The 25,581-nt window shown below is 41.6% G+C and overlaps 1 protein-coding gene across 3 annotated transcripts in view; it reads left to right on the top strand.

The window, feature by feature from the left end:
- DOCK10 (dedicator of cytokinesis 10) overlaps positions 1-23,320 on the top strand; it is a 134,730-nt gene extending 111,410 nt beyond the window's left edge. For 2 of the 3 annotated variants that reach the window (XM_086618452.1, XM_086618455.1), the window contains 14 exons: positions 1,362-1,544; positions 2,212-2,322; positions 3,722-3,937; positions 4,640-4,697; positions 5,028-5,126; positions 6,843-6,949; positions 7,437-7,559; positions 8,479-8,592; positions 14,502-14,648; positions 15,161-15,371; positions 17,654-17,844; positions 18,537-18,637; positions 18,958-19,096; positions 22,760-23,320. In XM_086618452.1, coding sequence (XP_086474578.1) covers positions 1,362-1,544; positions 2,212-2,322; positions 3,722-3,937; positions 4,640-4,697; positions 5,028-5,126; positions 6,843-6,949; positions 7,437-7,559; positions 8,479-8,592; positions 14,502-14,648; positions 15,161-15,371; positions 17,654-17,844; positions 18,537-18,637; positions 18,958-19,096; positions 22,760-22,879 — 1,920 coding nt within the window. In that variant the 3' untranslated portion in view covers positions 22,880-23,320. Of the gene's footprint in view, positions 1-1,361; positions 1,545-2,211; positions 2,323-3,721; positions 3,938-4,639; positions 4,698-5,027; positions 5,127-6,842; positions 6,950-7,436; positions 7,560-8,478; positions 8,593-14,501; positions 14,649-15,160; positions 15,372-17,653; positions 17,845-18,536; positions 18,638-18,957; positions 19,097-21,020; positions 21,097-22,759 lie in introns of all 3 variants that reach the window. The other variant, XM_086618454.1, reaches the window with a different exon arrangement.
- The last annotated feature ends 2,261 nt before the right edge of the window (positions 23,321-25,581 follow it).

The following is a 25,581-nucleotide window of genomic DNA, read 5'->3' as shown; positions in this document are numbered from 1 at the left end:
GTAAAGTAAATAGATAAGTAATGTCCAGGTCTGTGGTATCTGGCTATGTCATTGGCTTTCATGCTTTCACCACCTGTGAAAGAAAGTGTGAAACCCCAGAGGTCCATGGTCTTCATGACAGATACCTGGGTTGCAGAATCCAGTGGTGAATGATAACAGCTGTCCCCAGGGGAGCTGACAGGAGAGTATTCCGTACCCTTCACCAAATGTTCATTGAAACTAACAGTTTTACAGATATCTTGTTTTCAACATAGAAGAGTTTTTGGAAAAAATCACACTTGTGTGTCAAACTGTTCATTTGCTTGCATTGCACGTATGTAAATGATCATGGGCAATTAGGCAATTTGTGCCAACTGCAAAGGCTGCACAATTACCAAGTCATAGACTTAGATGAGATCCTCTTAAAACTAACCAGAATGTAGCACACAGATAGCAATTGCTATGGGGAAATGAGAGTAAGCAAGGTTGGCCTGATCTCCCAGATGTTTCTGTGAAACACAACTGTGTAGATTAGTTTGAACCACGTGGCCTCCTTCTGGTTGTAACCTCAAGGGAAAGGAGGAGGAAATCATGCTTCTGCCAGTGACGCAGCTTGAGACGTGGAGGAAATATAAAGTAGCCATCCACAGAGAGCTTTAAATGACATACCAGACAGTCAGGAACAGACTTTGTGCAATGGGGAGGATGAATAAATATCCAGGATCGCCCTGGTTTTTCATCCTGTAGCTCTCGGGATTGAATTCTCTCTTTGTAGTTCTGTGGAGATAGGGATCAGTCATGGGTCCTGCAGCAGGATCTCTCGGGTGGTACTTGAGATCCGTAGCCAATATCTTCCACCTCTCCCCAGTCTGTCTTCTGTTACATTCACCCTGCTGCTAAATAGTAGGTATGGTTTGGAGAGCCATCCTTCGCTCTATGTTGTGTCCTGGTGTTCCAACCCTTGACCATTGAAAGTTTGCTGAATTCGCTACTCAAAGTATTTTCTTTTTTCTGAACAGCTTTTATATTAGTGCAGAACCCCACACGTGCTTTTCCTGGTCAGCTATTCTGCATTCCTTGCAGATAGGCTGCTCTGCTTTTATGCTTGCTGTGTGCCAGCTGCTGTCTGAACTTCCTGGAGGCCACTTTGATTGTCGCGTTGCATATGGTGTTTGTGTGAAAACCTGTGTGCAGTTTTTGCTTAGTCTTAATTTGCACATGGGATTACGTTTAGCTGGTGGCTGATTTTTTCACTAAACCCTGGTGTGAATGAATATGGGAGAGTTGTTTTTACTGAAAGCTTAACAGAAAAAAGTACTGACTCAAATAACTGTACCAAGGCCCGAGAGTACTGCTAAACATATTCACGTTTTTTCCAATAGTTCCCATCAGCATTCTTCCAAGGACAAGCAGATCTCTGCGGTTCACTCTGCTATGAAATCCTGAAGTGTTGTAACCACAGGTCACGTTCCACTCAGACAGAGGCATCTGCTCTTCTTTATTTTTTCATGAGAAAGAACTTTGAATTTAACAAGCAGAAATCAATAGTCAGATCCCATCTACAGGTAAGTGAAGTGTGAGATCATCAGCATTTAGCTGGTGTGCATTGGTTTTTATCATTATTATTTTTATGCATTGTAGCAAAGCAATTCTTTTGGAGTCCTCAGACAGACAATTCTCTGTGGCAGCTTGATTTTCCTGCCAAGTCCGAAGACATTGAGCTGGATTCTCTGCTGTTCTTGGACTGCTCGGCTCTGTTCCAGGGAGAGACAACAGCTGTGAATGTAGCTGAATAGCCAATAAATGGCCAGATAAATGGCTATTCTTGATTCACGTGCATTGCTTACAGCAGTGAGAACATAGCTGATGAAGGAACTAAACAGAATCTGATACTATAGTAACAGAAATAAAATATAAATATTTTTAACATAGTATAGTTATCTCTCTCTCTCTCTCTCTCTTTCTGATAGTATAGTAACAGAAGTAAAATATAAATATGAAAAACCAGAAAAAGTCCAGTAACATTGCACTTACACTGCAAAATGTGAGCAGTTACAAACATTGGAAAGATTACTCACAGTCCTTGCGTTTGTATATGTTATCTTCAGGTATGAAAGTGCATCTCTGCTAGCCTGGTACATCAAGTAATACTAAAATAGAGATTAAAAACTATTCCAAAACTCTGATTTTCTTTGCTAATTGCACCCTGTGTTTGCTCCCCCCCCGATACAGCTCATCAAAGCAGTGAGCCAGCTGATCGCGGATGCAGGGATTGGCGGATCTCGTTTTCAACATTCACTTGCAATTATAAATAATTTTGCTAATGGAGACAAGCAGATGAAAGTAAGAAACATTTTTTGTCAATCACTACCTCTTGCAAAAGGTCAACAATTTCAGAGGAGCAAGTGTTTCAGTGAATAAAATTGCTGGCTTTTATTAGGCAGTGCTTTATGCATTCATAGGGTGCCTTTTTCAGGCAGCCTGAAATTCATGAAAATGTTTGTGACTCAGAAGCTTAATAATTGAAAATAATTTTTAGAAGAGATATTTTTATTTGAAAATTGTATTATTTGTTATTCACTGCTTATTTTGTTCATTTGCCTGATATCAGAGAAGATATCATGCATTCCAACTAATGAAGCACAATAACAGTTGGCAAACAATTTTTAATCTACAAACTGTCCCTTTAGTCTGTTCAGTAAATGTGTAGCAAAAATGTGCACAACAGTTGGGTTTTGTAACAGCTTGCTAACACCCTGAAAAAGACACTTAGCTCTTAGATTAGTTACCATTTTTATTATATTCGTTATCTGTACTGAAGGTATTGGAAAAGGATTTAAATTTTGAATTTTTACAACTCCTGTCCAAACATTTGTCAACATGCATTTTGAATTTTATACTTCGGAGGTGTTTTTCCTTCTCTGGAGGTGACTTTAGATTATCTCCACTGAGGTTAATAATAAAGTTCACGTAAGCAAATTGGTAGATAATTAGCATAAGGAATTTGATGTCTTATTAAATAAGATGTAGTTACAATCATATTTGTTTCCAAAGTCCAGCTTTGATTTCCCAGTATTGCAGTCAGTCACGCTGCTTCTGTAACACGCTCGTCTCTATATGATGTAGAGGAAGGAGCATTTAATGTCATTTAATTTTTATGGATGTTTTTACTTCCAAAGGGAAATGAGGGGGGAAAAGTCTGAAAGTATATATTTATTTCATTGCCCAAAAATGAGAGACTGTAGAGCTGAGTTAAATGTGTCAAGAACAGGTGATATGAATAATACAAGTATTCTTATAATCTTGCACAGTGTGAGAAGGCCAGGAGCCAGACTGTTGTGCTTTATTCACTGCAGTGAAACGTGCTGTGAGCATAGTTAAGCAGGACTATCTATAGTGCCTGGTGCTGTTTGTCAGCTGAAAGTGTACGAGAATCCAGTTCTGGATCCAGTAAGCAAGCAAGAAACAAATGTTTCAGTTTGCTGACTTCAGCGGAATTGCTGCATACAGACAGTGGTACAGCTGACTGACTAGGATATCTAGTAGGTGCTATGACACATCAGTAAAAAAAGTCAAGGATTTGTGTACAATGTGTGCATACTGTGGAACTGTGACTCTGCTTTGAAGCCTGCTGCATTAGGGAAGAGGGAGGTCTTCCATAAGCAGGACTTTAGCTCATTCAGAGGCGCTGCATGTGGCTCTTGGGATGGTTTTAGTGATGTGTTGCTTATCTTTCCCAAAGAACATTAATTTCCCAGCAGAGGTGAAGGATCTGACCAAGCGCATCAGAACGGTTTTGATGGCCACAGCTCAGATGAAGGAGCATGAGAAAGACCCCGAGATGCTTGTGGATCTGCAGTACAGCCTAGCAAATTCATATGCCAGCACACCCGAATTACGTAGGACATGGCTTGAAAGCATGGCCAAGATTCATGCAAGAAATGGAGATTTATCAGAGGTAATGTAAATAAATGAATAGGAAATCCCTTTGTCTTTAGGCTGAGATGTTCTGATGAAAAGGGCTCAGAAAGACAGACAACAGTAGTGATTTAAGAGAATCATGCAGTGTCTGTCATATACTTGTAATTGGAGGAAGACAGGTTTGAAAACACCTAGAGATGTGATGTGCTCATTATCCATGCCTCATCATGACTACCTGATATGTGCTTGAGCAAGACTTGACAATGTCTGAGGGGGAAGCTGTGGTCAGTACTGCGTTAGCTTTTCTGCTGCTTGACCCACACAGGCGCAGTAGATGTAGTGTAGATGAGGTTATGAGCAGGGCATAACTTACATAAAGGATTTTCTCCTCCCCTGCAATGGTATAGGAGAGGAGCTTCATTTATAACATATTGTCCTTCTCATCAAAAACTAAACAGGTCATGCAAAACTCTAGTGCATAACCCAGAGATATTTTATTTACTTAGTAATTTTAAAGATTCTCTCGAGCAAATCAATGCTTTTACCTAAGATGCCTAGTGAAATTAACACTCAAGAAGGATTTCGTCATTTAATCCTTATTTTCTTAAATGGTTGTATTAATTTTGTCTTCCCTTTTCTGCAGCATGACTCGACAGTGATGAACATATGCTTTCACACATGTGCTATAAGTCATACAGCGTACTTTAATGCATACATGTATCTTGGTCTCTCATTACAGGCTGCTATGTGCTACATTCATATTGCTGCTCTCATTGCGGAGTACTTGAAAAGAAAGGGTAAGATCAACATATTCAAAACCAACTATGTATCTATAAACGTTATTGTTGAAAATAATTTTTGGCTATCCTGCTTTCCTTCCTTATATATAAAGTATTCTTAAAGATGCTTGAATTCTTCCCAAATATTCTATTTTTAAAATCTATTGTAAATGCTAGTCTTAGCACTGGAACAGTGAAAGTGTGCGTTTTGTGTAAAGAGAGCTAATTAAATGTTTAGTAAGCTAGTGCTAAAAGAGAATGCTTCACTTCTTAGTCTGTTGTTATTAAATATGCATGTATTAACGCATACCAGTAGCAGTATACTAATACCGTCTTACACTATCATAGGTTACTGGAAAATGGAAAAGATTTGTACCTCACGTACGCTCCTGGAAGATGGTCAAGTCTCTGATAGTAATGTGTTACTAACAACTCACAATGGAGGAAGTGAGTGTTCTAACCATGCCTGTTTATGGGTCAAATAACATAATTAGGAAATCAAATTGCAGTTCTCCAGTTGATCTGGAAAAATATCTGCCGAAGCAAAAATATTTGTAGTGCATGTTGATGGCTGTAATAGCAAGCAAATAATGTTGGAAACATTATATGTTACTTTCCTGATGCTCTTTGGCTGGTTTGATGAATTGCTCAGAATGTCTCTGGTTAAGGGCTTTTTCAGCAAGAGAGCAGTCTTCATTGACAACAGAAATCCCTCTCATCATTGACAACAGAAATCCCTCTCAGGTCAATTGATGTTTAGCATGCAAATCCATGTCCAATTCCTTGACTAGCCAAAGCTAGGAGGGCATGGGGGCGGAATTAATATCTGGTTATCCATATGTAACTTAGTATAGATAATTTTTTTTTAATCTGTGATGCTTATTAGAGAAATAAAGTGCAGGCTTATATTATTAAATGCTTCTATGGCAGTGGTTATTTAGTTTATGAAATGTGTGTTTCAAAGTAATTCTCAGCGTGAGATATTTTAGCAGTTTTCACAAAGAGCAATTTCTAGGGGCAAGGGCAAACACCTGGGGAAAAGAAAACCATTGGTTTTTGAAAGACTGTGGTTCTCCAATACACTCAGAAGTGTCTGTGGGTGAGATGAAAAAATACATCCTTTTAGAAGGAAGCTTTCTGTGAAGAGCAGTATTTAAGAGGTGGTTTTCTAGTGGTAAAATGCTTTGCATGAATAACAGATCACAGTAGGTGGAGTGAAGGACTATGGGTCATTTTAAACCTATGTTTAAATGATTTTCAAAACTTGACAGAGGGGAAAGAGCCCCTCTGTCTTAATGTGTAGATGTTAGCTTTTTAATAATGCCTTGCTAGCATTTTCATACTTCTAAATTGAACACGAACTGTGTCAGGAGTTCATCACCTCCACTGGCAGGTTTACCTTCACCGTTCATGAGCAGTAGTAAAATCTTTGCAGATCAGACTCTGCCTGATCTGTAATGTGCAGTGCCTATGTAAGCTGTTCTTTCTGTAACCATTGCCCTAAGGCCCCATCTTAGCAAATATTAAGTGTAAGCTAGGTTTTAATCCCTGTGAGCCTTCCCATCAGCAGCTTCTGCAAAGATTTCCTGGGTTAGGGCTGCGGTCACCTTGCTGACCCTGGCCAGGGTAAGGAGAGCCGCTGCCAGGGTGCCCTCGAGCCCAGCAAAGGTGCAGCGTGCTCCGGAGCAGCTGTCTCCCCCTCAGCTGCAGTGAGCATGGGGCAACTGTGCCCCTTTTGCTTAGGAAACCTGACAGATGGGACGAGTGCTGGTCCCAGCACGGAGCATTACAGCACTGGTTTCACGAGTGTAACCTCGGCCTGCGGCGGTAATTCCTGTATAGATGAGTGTTGCACGTGGAGTTTTACAAGGACTGCCAGCACTGTACAGCTAAGGAACCAAAATGCCAAAGACAGGAATAAGATTGCGTAAGGAAAATGTTATCGTTACCCTTTGCCTGGACATGTGGATTTATATCATAGAGAAAACGTGTAATAGTCTCATAAATTTAGCCAGTTCCATTTGTGCTTCTCATTACTTGGGCTGTGAAAAAAGTAACTAATCCAGTCAAATAAAATCTCTCTGTTTTAATTGCATCCAATAACTTTTTGAATTATCTGGTTATTCAGTCATTGATTGACATTGTCGTGACTTACATTTCAAGGCTTATTTTCCATGGGATGGCCTGCTTTTCTGAGCATCACCCCCAACATTAAAGAAGAAGGTGCTATGAAGGAAGACTCGGGCATGCAAGATACTCCCTATAATGAGGTCAGCAGCATTAACATTTATATACTTGTTCTATATTAACAGAGTGTGTTATTTCTAATGGATGCTTGTGCATGTTACAACAAATTCTGGTGAGAGTGCACTTCATGCAGTATTGAAAGGCGCACAGCTTTTGAGTGAAATGTCATAGCTGTTGTACTAAATAGCAGGGATAGGTGGTTAGCTAACCAGAACATTAAGTACCAGAGCTAGAAGTTAGGGCGGGGGGAGTCCATGAAACAAACCCGTTCTTCTGAATGAGATGCCAAGCATACAAGTATTTTGATGTTACTGTTATTTCAGTTTTTTTATCTAAAGAAGAGCTAGATCATCAATACCTGATTAAACATTGTGTCATTGAAATAAACCTTAATATAGAAGAGACAGAACAAAAATTAAAATAGTGGGTATGTCCTTTTGCTGCATTGCTGTTAATTAAATGCCACCAGCTGTTGAGTCACTGAACTTATTTGTATTTGTGGAATTGCAGAATGTTCTTGTGGAGCAACTGGAGTTGTGTGTTGAATACCTGTGGAAGTCTGAGAGATACGAGCTTATTGCTGAGGTTAACAAGCCTATCATTGCTGTTTTTGAGAAGCAGAGGGACTTTAAAGTAAGTTGGTTTGGGTTTTAAGTATTTTAAGATGAGCATTTTCAGGGGGGAAAGAAAGTGCTTTCTTTAAAAGGAATGGATTTTTTTATTCTTGTCTGTAATTTCTCCTTTTAATGCTTTGTGCTGTGAGTAAATTAAAAACTCTGGTACCTTACCTTCCTCTTTTCAGCATCAATGCAACAGTAAACAAAGAAAAACATTTTGAACAAATCTCTTGTGTTAGCCAGCAGTTGTGAATTTTTACATGAGTTTTTAAACTAAGAGCACATTTTCATTGTATTTAAGTTTAGAAACTGATGATAAATTCTGTGATCTCTTCACAATTCCAGAGTTTCTTAATTTCTTATTTACCTGGCAATTTCAATACCTAATGGATAACTAGATGATAATCTCATTTATTTATTTTTCTGGTTTTAAGTTTTAAAAAAGCAAAGAGGTAGGTAGCTATAAGCTGTATGCTGAGGAATCAGGTTCTCAGATTTAAACTTCTTTGAAATTTTGGTTCACTGTCCCAAGAAAGTGCTTTTTAGAGGTAATTGTAGATAGCGTATCTTTGCATGGGGTTGAGAGCTGATTGGAGTTACTGGCACCCTGCTCCCACCTGTACACAGGATGCTTGGGTTCTCTGACCTCTTAGTAGGTCCCTATCACTACCCACTGGTGGGATGCTTGCCTTCCTGTGTGACCTTGTACACAAAGGCATCCACTGCCACAAATTCGTGTGCTCAGAAGATGACAGAAACCTTGAAATGAATCTTTAGTGACTGCTGACAAGGTTAAACCTTAGCATGTGCAGCAATCTTTGCAAAGGTTTAGTAATCCAGTTAAGACAAGCCATGCTTGTGTAGAGCCTTAGTGTCATCTCCCAAAGAACTCATGTTCTCTCCCTTCCCCTCGTTCTCCTTGTTTCTTCATGTAGAGACTGTCTGATCTGTACTACGACATCCACCGCTCATACCTGAAGGTTGCAGAAGTAGTGAACTCTGAGAAACGTCTCTTTGGGCGATATTACCGTGTTGCATTTTATGGGCAGGTAAGTCAACTTATGTTCTTTTGTCTCCGCAGATTCCCAGATTTCAGCCATGTTCTTCTAATCCTGATGTATTTAAGGGAAGCTAAAACGGGGAAACACTTAGCAGTGAATCAGGGGATAGAAAGTGCCTTGTAGGTCATGCTCAAGGGAGGATTGTACTCAGAAGAGAGAGCACTCAGTTGCATCTGTGTCACCTGCTGCTGTGGATTTAGTGGTGTAATGGAGAACAGACTTATACATCAGCTTTAGTTCTTGACTTCTTCAGGCAAAACTGAGACTGAGGCAGGGTGGGTTTTTTCAAAGTAAAACTTAAGTAAAGCCAGATAAGACATCTTTGATCTATGGCCCTCTCTTCAAATAGAGCTTAAAGCAGAGCAGTAGATGTTTTGTTGTGTTTCTTGCTGACTCTGACTTCTGCTTTCAGGCCACTTCTGATTCTGTGCAATATACTGTAGAGTAGTTTTATCCCCTCTGCTGTGCTTCAGCATCCTCAAAGCATTATTTTGTGCTTTCTTCCACTACGAACCAATGTAGCGATCCAGCATGTTCTTTTAAGACCTGGTTTTGGCAAGCACACAATCTCCTTTACTCTAAAATAATAAGGTGTGTAAACAACAGATTGATGTGAATCATTCTGTTTGCTAATTAGATTTTAATGCAGAAATTTGCTCTTTTCTCCTTTTGATCTTATTCAAGGCTGTGGTAAGTCTAGTTCTTTTGCATGTTTTGTTTAATTCTTCTCACACGTCCTCCGTCCTTCCCTGTACTGTTACTTAACATTAACTTTCCTGTGCTCTCGATTCTTTGGTTCATGGCAGATGAAATAACGTTGTTGCATTCATTGTTGCATCCTGCAAACTAATTTTTGTTTGTTCAGTTACCTGAATTACTAAGCTGTATCTGTTGCCATGTTGTGTGTGCACCGTGGGGCCCAATGCTGCATCATCTCGTCTCAGTGAAGGTTTTTCTCTCAGCTTCACTGGGAGTGGGATTGGACCCCTCCTTCTTCTGTTGAAAAACTCGGTGTAGCATTAATGCTGTTTGAATGCAAGCCTGCTTCCCTGGCCTGTGCAGCCTGCGATGTCTGGCAGGGGTAACCGGAGTGCTCTGGGCAGGGTGCACCACCTGCCTGGTAGTCCCTTGTAGGAACAGCAAATTGGGAGTCAGAGGGCAATGGCAAGTTCTTCCTCAAAACAGGGGCAGCAGAGGGGGAAATGAGACTCTCCTACCTGCAGCTTCTTGCCAGGGCTCTCCCAGAGGCTCTTCCCAGCTACTTGTAAGTGGGCAATTTAGCTGCAGCAGTTCTGCTGAACTGGGTCGAAGTCTCTGTTACAGTGCAATGACTTTTCGGCTGCCACTGCCACAAGGGCAACTTCATTTAAACAGCTCTAGTGCTCTAAAGCATATGACTTTTTCATAGCTGCGTATTGCTCGGTCTGTTGCCTGGTGCCCTCGGACACTGAGCTCTAAATGCAAACAAGCACAGCTTCCTCCTTTCCTTTTGCAGAAGAGATGTGGTAAGAAGCGGGACCGCTCTGTGTTGCTCCTTGCAGAGGCATAGTGACAAAAATGTATGGCACAGTGCAAATAATGAAATGTAGATCATTCCCATTAGCATTACTTGTGCCTCATTTACCAAGGGAAATAGTGAGTGTGCAGAACTAATTAGGGAGGGCTTACCAGTACACAAAGCACCATGGCAGGTGTGGGAGCTACAGATGAAGCTTGACCTGGAAGGAGAGACAGAGAGAAGTCTGTTCCCATACATGGGTTGTGGCTGCATATTTTTCCTTTTAGAAGGTTTCTTTTCTGTATTTCTGTCAGCCCCTTTTTCCCGTGTGCCACTTGCTTCCATTTTGGCTGTGCAAGTGGAAAGGTACGGGGCCTTTTGGTCCTTCTGCTGCCAAGAGTATTGCAGGCCTTCGTGCTGAAAGCAGTCTCAGCGCCCAATTCATTTAAAACAATAAAAGCAGTTCCCTTTTTTCGTGCTTCTGGCAGACTTTGCACACTTCCTCCCAAAAGCCAAGGGCTGCAGCTTTTACTAGTATTACACAGTTAAACCATTGTAAAGCAATATGAATCGCTCTGCTTAGGCCACTACAAAGGAAAAGCCGCAGAAAAAACTTGGTATGCAGGTATGGGATGCTCGGAATGCAGGTATGGGATTCCTGTTCAGTCTTACACTGTTCTATAAAATATCTGTGGGTAGATACATATGTAAGCATACACATATTAAAATGTTTTATTACACATATGCATTTTTCATTAAACATTTTTATCAATTGTATCAATAATAAATATATACATACACTTTTTGTATAAATGTATACATTTTGTAAAAATGGAACACTACTATTCCTTAACTGAAACAAAAACTGCAGATGAAAAGACAAAAGAAAACTGCAAATACTGTTTACAGCAAGAATTGTTATGGTTTTTAGTGGAAAAAGAGAATCTGCAGCTGCATCTGAAAACTATTGTTCTTCATGCAAAGGCAGAGATGGTATTTGGTTACTGCATTGCTGCAGGGACCCTCTGGAAGGATGGTTTGAATGAATGTAGTCCTTAGGGAGGATGTAGTCGGTTGTTTTCGCCAGAGAGCTTTATTTGCCAGTTCAGAGAGCCGGATCTCATGGCAGCTGCTGGTTTAGACTGCAAATTCTGTTAAGGGCCTTTGGTGACAATATCTCATTGCACCACCAAGTGGCCACAGTAGCCAGTGCTTATGATTTTATCTGCAGATTAGTGTTTTGAAAAGTCAAAGTATTTCTTCAATTAAAAGAAAAAAGCTGTTAAATATGTTGAATAGCAGAAAACTCATATTGTTCTGATAAGCAAAGACCTTAAAGGGTTGTTTTCAGAGCAGTGTTAGGTAAGGTAGAGCTGAGGTTTTGGTCTCCTGTCTGTGCAAGAAGCTCAGAAGTTGAAGGGCAGATTTTCATAGCAGTAAGCTATCTATGGATTTACATCTGAAGATCAGATGATGTGTTCTCTTTTCCAAATCTGGTAAAACAACTGTAGCTTCCTTGCCAAAGAGTGTAACACTCTCACCATAGGAGGTGATGCTCACCCAATAAAGACAGGGAAAGATCCATTAAATGCTAATTCTTGGCAGCTAAAGCTGAAGGCTTTACCTCAGCTCATCAGCTGTGAGAACAGCTTGTATTCTTCCAGCAAAGGGCAGAAGACAGTGAGATTTACTGTGAGCTGAAGGCATACAGGGAGGAAGAAGGGCCTTTTCAGTGCTCTCACAGTGACAACCCCAGGTCACAACTTGACTCTCAACACATCAGAGCTCAGAGGAAACCAATAACCTACTGTCTGGGAGGTCATCTCCCTTCCATTACCTTTGGCCGCTCTGTGTAATAATTTTTGTCCATAAGACTGCATTCTTCTCGCAGGGCAAAACCAACTAGTCTGAAAATAATCTGGGGATATGCATTGGTAATATGACCTTGGCTGCTTAATATTTTAAAATCCTGAAATTGGAGGATACTCGGCTCCTAAAAAGTATTTAATCTTACTATCAATAGTCTTTGCCAGACATATAGCATATGGCAGACACGATTATTTATAGCTCACAATTAACTTCTGCTTGTCACTTGTCAGCTGAAATACTGTAGGGAATATATACTTAAATGATGTCTCTTGCATTAGAGACAAGACTAAATCTGTTAGTTGTTTGTTTTCAGAGTGTTTTTTTTTAAGCATAACCATTAATACAGATATCATCTTAGTGTGCCATGCCGCATCAGCACAGAGATTTGGCAGTTATATATAAACACTATGTTCCACCATGCAAACATACACAGAATTAGTGTTTTAAGAGGATAAATTGTATTCTAGCTTGCTATGTGATTAATTTGGAAAACATGAAGGTTTTTTGTTGAAAACATCAAATAGTAACAGAAAACAGATGTTTTTTGACAGAAGCAATCCTGGGTAGCGTGTTTGAGTATGGTTGCATGAGACTAATGAGGTTTTCCCACATCAAGCGGTTTTGCTTCAGTGGAAGCAAGACCATAAACCAGGTTATGATCCTGCAGATCTTTTCTCAGTGAAATCAACAGAAAGTCAGTTGCCTGCCCAGCTCAGTGAATGTTTATAGATGTTTTATATTTTATCTAGAGCTTTTGAGCTCTAGATTTGTTCTTTAATTACCTGTGAAGTTCTTCATGTGCCTTTGGAGTTTAATTGATAATGTTACAAATTGTGCAATGTTAGAAGGTCACTGTGAGACTGATTAAGGTACTATCAGACAAGCTGCTGTTGCTGCTATTGATAATTGTTTTCCAGTAATGCCCATGTTGCTGTTGGCTCTTGCCAAATTAAAAGACGATTTTATTGCCTCCTGTCCTCACTGAAGGAGAAGCCAGAGATGCACATATTTGTTAATCTCTGTTGAAACAAAGTTTAGGGTTTTTTTTCTAAAAAACAAACAAACAAAACCACAACATTGACATTTACAGCTAATTTACTTTAATTCTGTATATTTTTTATGAAGATTTGCCTAGTCTATAATTTTAGTGACCGAAGCTGAAATACATTTCAACATGAAAAGGCTGGATTTTGCGTAAGTACCTTCCAAAAAGATTTTGGAGGTATCTCTTGACTTCATTCATTTGTGTTTCTCTCTTTTGCAGCAGATGGCAGTTTGCCTAGACATATCATAGAATTAGCTGTCCAAGCCACATCATGTTAAGTTTAAAGGGCCTTAAGTCTGACGTCATTAATGCTGTCTTCCTTTCCCCTTTATCCCTGCAGCTTCAGGTATTTTCCTCTGGGTCACTTTGCATTAAGGTGGAAGGAGGAGACTTTGGGTACAGCCACAGTGGTTAACACTGCCAGATTCCATCAGCAGCATATGAAATCTTAGGAGGACGCTGATGCTGCTTATGGTGTTGGGGTAGATCCAGTCCTTGTTAATGGGGCACCTGCTGCTTTCTACTCAGCTGGGAGAGCTTCTCCCAGAGTGTTGATGTACGTGTTCATCACGTAGCAGTTGAGTGTCTCACCTGCGCGTGATGCAATGCTGTGTTAATTTTCTGCGGTCGGCATTTCTTCTGAAGCCTGACAGGTTCTTGTTCAGCTTTTCAATGGAGCCTTTTATTAAAGCTCTGCCAAGTCCGTCCAGTGTAATAAGGAAAGGACTTTAACAAGGTTGAGCTTTTTTGCACAGGAGCACAGTCTGTGTCTTTTTTTTTCTCTTTTCTTTATTTTTTTTCCTCTTTTCAAATGTCAATCATTTACTAATTGTCTCTAAAAATGCTGCAATTCCATAAGGCCTTTCAAGATACCATCAGAGTTCATCTTCAGCTGCCTGGAACAGATGCAGACTGGTTCACAGGTGCTCCTCACGCCATGGTCCTGCACAGTGCCACGGGCAGCAGTGCCCTGCACAGTGCCCAGCCTTTGCCCACACACGTAGCTCCCAGATAGGATGTGCGGGAGGTGGCATGCTCCGTGCACCCCAACTGAGCTGGGCATCCAGCAAATAGCTGTTACACTTGGGTTCTGTTGGCATAGTGCTTCCAAAATAGTTAGCTTAACCAAATTATTTAAATTTAAAGAATTTTTTATGTCCAACTTTTAATTCATTAGGTTTTTTTCATGGTGCACGCATCAGCATTCTCAGGAAAGCACTCTAAACAGCTAGGTCTCTTACATGAATAAACGCGTATGAGTTATTTCCTGGGTAACTTTGAAGGTATCACAGTGTAAACACAGACCTCTAGGGTATGTGTCAGCTAGGAGTGGAAGGAGGTAAGCTTTAAACTTAGGTGCTGGAAATGGCATACTGGAGGCTCCGGTGGGTATACAGGCAACCTTGATTCCTGACATATAAGCTCCTTGTTCAGGCTTTGCCCCGCCCGTTGCATTCACTGTAACTTCTATTTCTTTCCAAACAGGGTTTTTTTGAAGAGGAGGAAGGTAAAGAGTATATCTATAAAGAACCCAAATTAACTGGCTTGTCTGAGATCTCTCAAAGGCTGCTGAAACTTTATGCAGACAAGTTTGGAATAGATAATGTGAAAATCATCCAGGATTCCAACAAGGTACGAAAGACATGTGGTTCTTGCATGATGGGGAGAAGTGAGTGCACAGTTCGTGTTTTGAGAGCTGTGTTTTGAATGAATGTGATCTGAATGTGTATATAAACTACTCTGACTTAGTTTTACAACCAAAAAAGACCCTCACCTTATAGCACAGCAGGTGCTATGTGGAAACGACAATGGTATAGCAAGGCCTCACAGTCAGTGGGAAAAGAGCATATTCCAGCATATGCCTGCAGAGAACATGCAGATATTTACTGCAATGCAGAAGCAAGTTATCTTCTCTCTCATTTAGCTTTCATCCACTTTTGCCAATGGCAATGTTCAAAAGTCCCACTGTTCTTAGGGGCCTCTTGGTTAAATATCTTTGTATTAATCTGTGGTCTGAATATTATATTTGGAAATCTTAGTTTTAATCGGTATTGCTGTGCTAGATAAAAGCATCAGAAATATAATGGATGCCTTGGAAGCTCATCACACTTAACAGAATTTTCTTGTTTGCCACTTTTACACAGGTCAACCCCAAGGACCTGGATCCAAAATATGCATATATCCAGGTGACATATGTAACCCCTTTCTTTGAAGAAAAAGAAGCTGAAGATCGAAAGACTGACTTTGAAATGCATCACAACATCAACCGCTTTGTGTTTGAAACACCTTTCACACTCTCAGGAAAAAAGCACGGAGGGGTAGAAGAGCAGTGCAAGAGGCGCACAATCCTGACAAGTACGTTTGCTCAGGCTGCTTCCCGCCTTGCATCCCACCATCGCCAGTTAGACTCAGCAGAGCATTTTATGTGCCAGGTTTTCTGCAGTCAGTGGGCACGGCATGTTGTGCAGAATGATAAGTAATCTTTTCAATGTGTCCATTGGCAAAGTATGTGCTTTCTTACAGTCCTGCTGACCGTCCTAGGGAAAATTATTTTCATTTGTAGAGTCATCAGCTGTCTTATTTTTCCCTATTATTCACATCTTAACTGTTCTTGCAGTGATGTAATTTGGGAGTGGTTCTGCTGGAGGCAGCTTAGCACTCAGAAACATGATTCTTTTAATAATAAGGTAAAAAGCAAAGTAGGGTGCCTGTTTTGCTAAGAAGAATAAAACTTAGCAGATACAAATTTTTGTTCAAAATGGGAGGAAGATATATAGAACTTTTTAAAGTGAGAGGTAAGATTTCATCTCAGACACAATCAGTGTTTTAAGACAGGAGTGTCAGGAGCACTAGATATGTCTGTTCTTACTGAGTCATATTAAACAGAAAAAGGTTTAGTTCCTTATCATGATTTGAAATCTCTTTGTGAAACTACTGCTGAAACTTGACCTATCTGAATTTTGGCTGGAAATATGAGAAACTGTCTTAGATGAAGGTGTTGTTCTCATGGGCAGCTGTGAGCAGAGAGACTGATGTTCACAGCAAAGGCTCCTGAGTGACAGAAAATTCAGTTCCCCACCGACTTCAGTGCATCTGCTTCCCCCAAAGGGCAAAGTGAAGAAAGCTGCTTACAGTACAGGTGTAGTTGCCTAAAACTTTTGTTCTGGCAAGTCAGGAAAGAGGCACTGATGTCTGAGGGCATCTTGTTACTTGACACAGCTTCTAGCTTGACACATGACTTCTAGCTTGTTAGAAGAAGAATGGAGGAGTAGCGCGTGTGGTGTTTTTGTTTAAGTGCTTGAGCAGTAGTGGGTATTTTGAGATCTGTACTGAAGCAGGTCGCTTCACTGACTTGAAAGTGCAGCTGTTATGGTAGGTCAGGCAAAACCAGAGAGGGTTATTCTTCCAGCAGAACGTTTTCCCTAGGTTGTTACTTGCTGTCCTCAGCTCCCAGTACCCTCAGCCTGGCTCCATCTTCAGTGTTAGGAGGGAATATGATGACCTTCTTTTCTCCCCTGCGTTTCCCTCTGGCACCTCAATGTTGTACTGTAAAGGAAACCTCTTTCTTTTTTTTCTCCTCCCTGCCTCCCACCCTGCTTTGATAAAATAACGTATTTTCATTTTTCTTCCTATGTAAAAAGAAGTGCTTTTAGTTTGAGAAGAAAGCAAGGCTTACTGGTGTGACTGGAGAAGCAGTGGAAGTAAACTGTGCTTGGGCAGAGGTACTGGGTGCCTGGAGCGGTACCCACTCAGCATCTGCTCCAGAGCCTGCTGCCTGTGCTGCGCAGAGGGCAAGTGCAGTCTGTGGATCCCTGGCTCTCTGCTGTGCCTGGTTGTGACTTGTGTTTCCAGCTCTAGAAGTCCTGGATTTTATGCTCTCCTAGGGTACAGCCACCCTGCAAGCTGGGTCTCATTCGGGTCTGAGCTGACTGGCAGCAGATGCTCACTGGAGGAAGGCATACACAGAGACAGGGACACCTTCCAAAGTGTGTAGGGCAATCAAGAAAAGATTGTTAGCTTATATCAGGCTTAGTGCGCCGTCACTGTACCTTTGCCAGACTCCTTGAGATGCATGAAAAGGTCTTGACAGGAAGGAAGGGGTTTTAATGATGAGTAATTCCTCTGTCGGCTCCCCTAGCAGTATTTAGGTTGAATGCTAAGAGCCACTCCTTACTTCTTTAAGGATGATGTTTTAATAGCAATTCATCTGTGGGTGAGCAATACTCCATTCAGCTAAACTAGAGGTTCCTGCCTCTACCTTGAAACATATTTGATGGGATATTTTGAGCTGTTTGAGGTTCAGTACAGCCTTATCATTTGGTGCTTTAACTCAGAAGAAGAAATTTGTGGTTTCTAGAATCTGAGCAGTGAGAGCTCGTTGCCGCATGGATGTGACAGAGCTCAGTAGCAAATGATAGTGGTGAATTCAAAAGGAAATGCTCTTCCAATGCCAGGTACATCAAAATTTAATTTGGACCTGCTGTGTCACTATTGCTCATTTGATAATTAAAACTTAATTTGTATAGATTGATAAAGGAGATTGACAATGCCAAAAGTTAATACTTTGAATTGTTTTGCTTTCTTAAATACTCTCTTGTTGGGAAAGTTTCTCTAATATATTTCTTGCTTTCGAGTAGCCAGTCACTTGTTTCCCTACGTGAAGAAGCGTATTCAAGTCATAAGTCAAACCAGCACAGAGCTGAACCCTATCGAAGTAGCAATTGATGAGATGTCCAAAAAAGTCTCAGAGCTCAATCAGCTTTGCACAATGGAAGAAGTAGACATGATCCGACTGCAGCTCAAACTCCAAGGAAGTGTCAGTGTCAAGGTAATGATGATTTGCCTTTTTTTTTTTTTTTCCAGTGCATCTGCCTAAATTTTTATTCTGATTTTCATCATTCCTTACATGTTTTGTCAATTTTATATTTCTGGTCATATCCAGTATTCCAGTGCTGTCAGAGCCCACTCTAAAACTGTAAGAGAATGGAAAGTTTCCCACTGATGTTGATGACTGCTGGATTTATGTACAAATACAACTATTTCAGTCAAATCTTTTCTAAATAAACATTAAGACTTTTCTAGCAAGACTATCATGTGTCACTTGAGAATACAGCCTGTCACACAGCCAAGCATGCAGATGCTTTAAAGGGAGTTTTGTGAGGATTAATTTTGTTAATTATTTTTTGTTAGTTATTTCCTATTCAGAAAAGTTGAGTTTGATGAGAGGTGCATCTGTTTCTGGTGCTCTCATTAAAATGTCTTCAAACGTATAGCTTTCTAGACGGTTAACTAGCTGAAGACTCTCAAAGGCCAGCAGAGGTCTACAGTTTGTGCAAGGCTGACCAGCTCCCTTGTCTTGAGTAAAACTCTTCAAGTTTCATCCAGGTGACAAAAGGAGTGATGTGATGTTCTTCACACAGGCTCAGTTGCCTGAAGTCGCTCACTGAGCCTTGGGATGCAAGAGAAAAATGACAATGAACTGCTTATTCTCTGCACCTAAGCTGTGTATTTTTCCCCCAGGTAAATGCTGGACCAATGGCTTATGCTAGAGCCTTTCTTGAAGAGACAAATGCTAAGAGGTATCCTGATAATCAAGTTAAGCTTCTGAAGGAAATCTTCAGGTAAATATGAGTTTCCACAAACTGCATGGTATGAGTAGATGTGACATGAAATCAGGCTGAATTGAACCAGGTTCATTTATGTCTGCGTTTATCCTGTCTTACAAGTCATTCCTAAGAAAACATTTACTGAAGTTTTGGGCTATCCTTGTAGTCAGTCTACATTCCTCTCGATTTGAGGATGCGTTCTAAAATTCACTTCTAACAAGGTTGAATTTGCAAGGGGGAAGAAGAGGTACAGTAATGTATGTATATAGATACGTATGTGTTTTTCATTACTACAGAATTTATATAGTTGTTCTTTGTGGTTTTTGTGCTTGTAGGCAATTTGCAGAAGCATGTGGACACGCTCTTGATGTCAACGAACGCCTTATTAAGGAGGACCAATTTGAATATCAGGGAGAGATGAAGTCTCATTATAAGGATATGCTCAGCGAGCTCTCTGCAGTTATGAATGAACAGGTTAGATCATCTGTTTTGGTGCCAGTTAGACTGAATGAGGGTGGGTAATTATGTCTTCTAGTGACAAATGAAGCTGTAGAGCAAAATACTAGAAGTAAAACCTGGCAGTGAGTAACTGAGAAAACAGTTTACTCATTCCCCCTCACCTCTTTTTTAAATCCAGTTGTTGTATGTATAATGAATCTGATTGATCAACAAAGATCTGTCTTCTACCTGTCTTGCTGCATATTGAAAAGTTGAATGTTCCTGAGTCTAAATGCAGACTGAGGACTAGAAAGATAATCAGTTAAACTAGTGGTTTATGTTTCGCTTGCTTTATCCTACAGCTGTAATGCATTTAATCAAAACAGTAAATTACTTTCAAGATCTAGCTTATAACTGGAGGAGGTATCTTTATAGCTTCTATTTGTTTTAGCTTTCAGAGCAAGAGTTATTTCTCTTTTATTTTTTTATATTTAAGTACACTGTTAAAATACATGCCATGTTAAAACTCTATTTCAGCTGTTAGCAGCTTCAGAAGGATGAGCATGCATCGCTGCATTATATGACGCACATCCCAAAATACTGAACTGGCTTCGGTGCACACTTGCAGCTGTTCTATTGCTGTGTCTATGCAGATATTTTTTTATTATGTTTTAATTTAAATATTGAGTGATTCCACATAACGAAGTGCAAATTAAATCATGCTTAATTATTTCTGTGGATGCTTGTATGTAGACTACCTTAGACTGCATCTGAGAAATACTTACTCTTAGCAGTTGCCCTGTGTTTCCAGGTGCCTATAGCACACATAAGCACTGTTTGTGTACAGAGTTACTTTGTTTAACCATTGGTATCAGTGATTGCATCTCACAGAAGTGTCTAATTGGCACCCCATGAGGCCACGCTGTATGATTCATCTTCACATATGGGAAGAATAAGGATTTACCAGAAATTTTGGCCCATTGTTATTCCTACTGTGGGATTCTGTTTTTCACCAGATGTAAAGCTGTGTAATTGCTTTGAATCATAGAATCAGGCTTGGTGTCTGCCAGACGGGGGTCGAGCTCAGCGGTTGTTGCTGTTCTAAGAGCTGTGCTCCCTTCCTGTTCAGATGTATAAAGATTTGTGATCCTCAAGCATTCCAGTAATTTGATCATAACTAATGTTTATCATTGTTTGTTCTATTAAGTATGTAAGTGTTAAGGGTATCATTTGTTACTCAGTGTTCATGCCTTTCACATGGAAGTTATTTTGGCCATCACTGTGCATAGGCAGTTCCATATGTGCTGTGTGAACTACTGTTCCCCACAACAGTGGAAAATGTATGGTCAACTTAAATGAGGCATGAGCAGCCCATCAGTTTTAGTATTCATAAAATACTTGGTGAGTTCTATTAAATACTCACACCTGTATTTACATCAGTGACCTCTGATTTTTCTTCATGTAAATGAAAAGACTAAATAATACAAAATCACTTGTACATAACAATGTTAATATGTAAAGTTAAGAGTTCATCTAGCAAAAGTCAAAATTGTCATCTGTTTAACCAAAATCATCAGAATTTGAAAGTCCACACTGAAAACCAGTCTCCCACTTTGCAGCCCTGTGGGGCAGCCTTATACACAACAGCCCAATTTTCCAGGCAGCGTGGCTTTTTGGGAAAACTCTACTCCTCTTGCAATGAGTGCATGGCCTCCTGGCATCTGAGCAGAGCGCTGCCTCAGAGAACATGCTGTAAAACTGTGGCTGAAATATTTATCTCACAGTTGGAAAGCTTGAGGCTCTGTTGTAACTGTGCAGTGTACTTTACACCAATAAGATTTGCCGTCTTTCCCATTGTCATATTCAAGAGGGCTTTGTTTGCTCACCCACTGAAAGTGACTCTTTCATCACCATATGTTTTTCTCTCTTTTTGTTTTGTTTTGTTTTTCTTTTCTAACAGCTCTGTCATGGTCCTTGCTTATACAGCTTCTCTTCTTCCCTGTCTAACATTTCCCTCAATACTATAGCCAAAAGTGGTATGTTCATTTTTCTTACATCTATTTTTTCTTTTAATGTCATATATTTTCCTCACTTGCTTGTTTTTCTACTTGGTATGTTTGTTTAGTTTCCTGTCTAATGACTCCTTTGGTCAGGGAGTTAAAAAAAAAAAAAAAGAAAAAGACAGGGTATATGTGTGCTGTAGGGTCCATGAGCTGTGTTGAGACACATGTTCTTTAGGATCCTAGTCATGAATGTGGGGCAGCTCAGCAAGAGCCTCCTAATGCAAAAGCATGTGCCAGTAGTGGCAAAAGTGGCTGGATGGAAGGGACAGGGACAAGCGGTGTAGAAAGGCACTGACTGAGCCCAGCCTCCCTTGTGCCATGAGTGTGGTCCTCTTCTCACAGCCCTGCCCACAACGCCGCTTGTGGCTGTGAGCTGGGATGCAGGCTGAGGCCGCGCTGGGGTGCCGCGCAGAGTGTGCAAGCCCAGATGCACGTGGTTCAGAAGGAAGGATACAGCCCCGTGTGACAGCAGCTGCCCCAAACTCTTCTTCTGACGCCCCTGGGGACAGCGTTGGATTTGAGTCATGGCTGGCGGAAGTCGGCAGTCTGGGCAGACAGCGTGTGCTGCAGCTGCTTCTGCCCCACCGTGCTGCCCTGCTCTCCTTGCAGCTTCCCTGGCTTTGCTGGGCACTGCCAGGGAGTGCTCAAATTCCAGTGTTCTTCCTCCAGCACACAGCATGGGAGCAGCTCCTTCCCAGAGCTGCCCGTGTCACTGGCTCAGGCACTAAAGCTGTACATGCAGGCAGAGTGGTCATGTCTGCCCGAGTACTAGCCATGGTGTGGTTGACCTGCAACCCTGACCAGGGATAACTGGGGGTTGATAACATCAAGTTTACGTCCGGGGCTTTGTGAAGGGGAGAGATTTCACATCCACTGCTGACAGCTCCATGGTCAGTGAGGATTGCCCATGTCTCTGCTGCAGATGCTTCAACATAGTGCCTCATGGAAGAAGGCAGCTTTTCAGTCTGTTTTTATAGAAATAAGTAGGAAAAATAGCTATTACGAAGACTAGAAAGAACTGCTTCAGAAAAATAATCTTCCTAAAGCCTATACATAGGACAGGGCGGAGCAAGCTTTTGCCACTGCTCATCCCCAAGAGCGCAGCTCTGCCTCCAGCCTCAGCCTGGCAGTCTGTCCAGACCTTGCCTCACGGACATAGTGTTTCAGCTGCTGTGTGTGAAGCTCGGTGGGGCTGCTGCATGCCCCGAATGACTGCATGGGCAGAACTGGGACCAGTCTGTACCAGGGTCAGTCGGTGCTAGTGCAGGTGTCTGCTGAGTTTATAAAATGTAGGTGACTTCTCAGTTGTGTTCATATGAGAATTTTTGGAGAGACATAGTTCAGGGAACCCCGTGAAGCACCGCATGGCAGAAGCTGGTGACCCCAGCCCAGCACCATTTATCCCCCAGCCCCATTTATCTCCCCCAGCTCAGAGGACATCCTCCCTCTCGCCCCCAGCCCCGGTCACTTCTGGGTCCCTGGGCAAAGGTCCTTTTCTTCTGTCAGACCCTTAGCGTCATTGTGTAATAAATGAAAAATGGGAAATCCTTGGTTAGACCGTGAACGCTTCAGACACAAAGCTATTCAGACCTTTCTCACTGTTGCATATTTTTTTCATTTTCTTTTTTATGAAAAGATTGCGTACAAGGAGGACTCAGCAAAACAGCAAGGAATGGAGCGCACTTATTCACGAGTCATCAATAGAACCAGTGCGTCTGTGCCAGCAGCAACCACCCCGGCAAATCCTGATGCGTGACTGCAGCGTGGGGAACACACAGCCTTGGGAAGACCTGGAGTGGCTGGGGGTTTTTTTTGTTCTTTTGGTTTTGGGTACTTTTTACCTTTGAGATTAATAGTACTGAAAATTAATTTGATCACGGACAATGCCAGGAAAAGGATTTGTGGGTTATGATTTTAATTTATTGGAAGTCTTCACAGTGTTATTTTTTAAAACTGCAAGCTTGATATTTTTTTAATTTTTTTTGCCTGCCCCAATATTTGCACATTCCGTATCTGTTTTTTTTGTTGTTGAGTCTTGGTTTTGAGCAGCCTTCCTTAAGCCAGGCTGATGATGGAATTCCCATTGAACAGATAAGTACACAGCAAACCCTAAGTTTGCTATAAATTATAATATATCTAATACTAAGTCCTAGTATGCATATATTTTAAAGGTCAGAGTGGATGTTTTATAACATTTAAGTATATCACAATTGTAAATAGAAGATGTGTAAAATACGTCATTTTTACAAAATTTAAAAAATATCTTTTTAGTTAATTATGACAGTACTAAGAATATGGATAACATTTCAGTTACCATTATATTAAAATATTTGTGTATGTGTATAAAAGCGTCCAAAAAATTTTCTCTTTGAAGGTCCATGTGTCGGTTCGTTCCCATGTCAGCACTTCGCAAAGCAGTGAAGATCAGGATGCCTCCTGCATCCTGGCTGTCCGCTGTGCTGCAGTTGCTGATAGGGACACTTAATGACCACCTGCAGAACGTGGCTCCAGATTCTCTCTGTGGCCCCAGACTGAGGCCACCCTGGGAACAGAGGCTCGGTGCAGTCCTCCTGCTTGAGGCCAAGGAAGCTCTGCTCTTCCTTTGAAGTTGGTAGTCCCTGATTTTGCCCGAGGCCTGTTGGGAAACCATGTGCCTCTAGTGAGATGTTTGTTTTGGTTTCTGCATCATGTTGAGATGAGATGGAGCAGTTCTGCCAGCTCTTAGGAGCCTCCTTTAACCTCAGCACTTGCATGCTCCTTCATGTTCATTCCTTTGCCCGTAGGAAACCCCTGCTTTCAGGGGTCCCTGCTCATTATGCATGTATGTTTTAGGATCTCTCTCTTCTATGGGTGTGTTCCCTACAATTCCATTAAGCTGTGGCTTATTTTCCCTGGAGAAACTCTGGTGGTTCCCCTGAGGCCTCGCAGGTTCACGAGTGTTTGTTCAGGCCAGAGACCAGTGCTATGTCTTGGGGATGCCAGGAGGATTTTTCCAGTGTGTTGCCTCATTCTGCCCTACTGTCTCCTTTCCCTGTACCTCTTCCTGTGACATTCCCAGTTCACAACTAGCGAATCTCCACTCGCATTGTCGCCTGGCCCTGCTGGCAAGAGCCACGGGTGGCCTCTAAATTCAGCCCATCTGTATGTTCAAGATAAAAGTGCCGTCATCCAGCACCGGGCTTCCCGGTGCTGTGTGTGCTGCCAATGCCTGCTGCTGTGTCACTACCAGCAGATCTGGGGTTTTTCAAAAGAAATCTTTGCTAAGGGTTGAAACCCACATGGTGTGTTTTCCTGGTGGGGGAACGAGGGGAGAGGATGGGATGGGCACCCTGAGGGTTGGGATGGGCCCCGCTCCCGTGTTAGTGCAGCGGCAGTGTGAACCCGCACCTGTGGCTTGATGATAGCCCAGGCTCTCACCTGCACGCCAGCATCAACCGCACAGCTGGACGGGGAGCCAGGCACCTTCCTCATCCTTGCCTTGAAAAGCCGAGCTCTGCTCTTCAGGCACTGCACTGTTCAAAACCAATAGTCTGCTGAAAAGAATGATTTCTGGCCCAAATTCTGACCTGCTTTATACTATATAGGTAGTAGTAAATGAGGTTACCTGCTTGTTTTGTATATATGGGAGAAACCAGTCATCAGTGGTGACAGCAGGAATCCGTGGTATAGAGGAGGTCAGTCTGAGCATTGTCCCTTGGTTCATTAGTCTCACTGGAATCGTTTTGCATTTAGTTTGTGTTTATGGATGGGTACTTCAGAAGCCATCGAGGTGATTTGAAGACAGAGTGTTTCTAATTAATGTCCACAAGAATTAAGCAACTAAATCTGTTGGGCATCTTTGGGAGCAACTCGATTGCAAAAGCATGGTTTGCACTGAGGGAATGTTGTTGCAAGCTGACACCAGGGTGCTCTGGAGTCAAGCTGTGGTCTGTAAAGCAGAGGTAAGGAGATCCCTGGATTGTTTTCTCCATAGCTTACACGAGTTTCATGTGCGAGTCAAAGGGTTGTGGGGTTTGGTTTGTTTTAAGTCACCAGCTCTGCAGCCTGCTCTGGGGATCTGAAAATCCAGCCCATGTTCTGGCTGTTACCTTACTGCTGGTGTTAGAGATGCTCAGGCTTGAGTGTAGCTGAGTCCTTATTCCAGACGCCTCTTCCTCTCCTGCTGTGTTCAAGCACTTTCAACATAAGTTGCATGAAAGCAATTAGCAAACGTTAGGTTTGAACCAGGACCACAACAGGGAGAGAAAACAAAGCATTAAACCGTGGCTTGTGCCAGCCTTTGAGGGGAGAGAATGAGAGAAATGCAGAAGGCATGTGAGGCTGCAGGATTATTACAAAGGTGGGGCTCGGCCATTCACCACCATAAAATTCAGTGATCAAAACTGCAGAAGTTGGATGTATCGGTGCTGAATCCCGCATCCCCCCGCGTCCATGGGCTATGAAACCCTCACAAACCTC

This window comes from Tauraco erythrolophus, chromosome 11 (assembly GCF_009769465.1).
Source record: "Tauraco erythrolophus isolate bTauEry1 chromosome 11, bTauEry1.pri, whole genome shotgun sequence".
Taxonomy (NCBI): Eukaryota; Metazoa; Chordata; class Aves; order Musophagiformes; family Musophagidae; genus Tauraco; species Tauraco erythrolophus.
The sequence above is the reverse complement of the archived record's forward strand: the minus strand, read 5'-3'. Positions and strand labels throughout refer to the sequence as shown.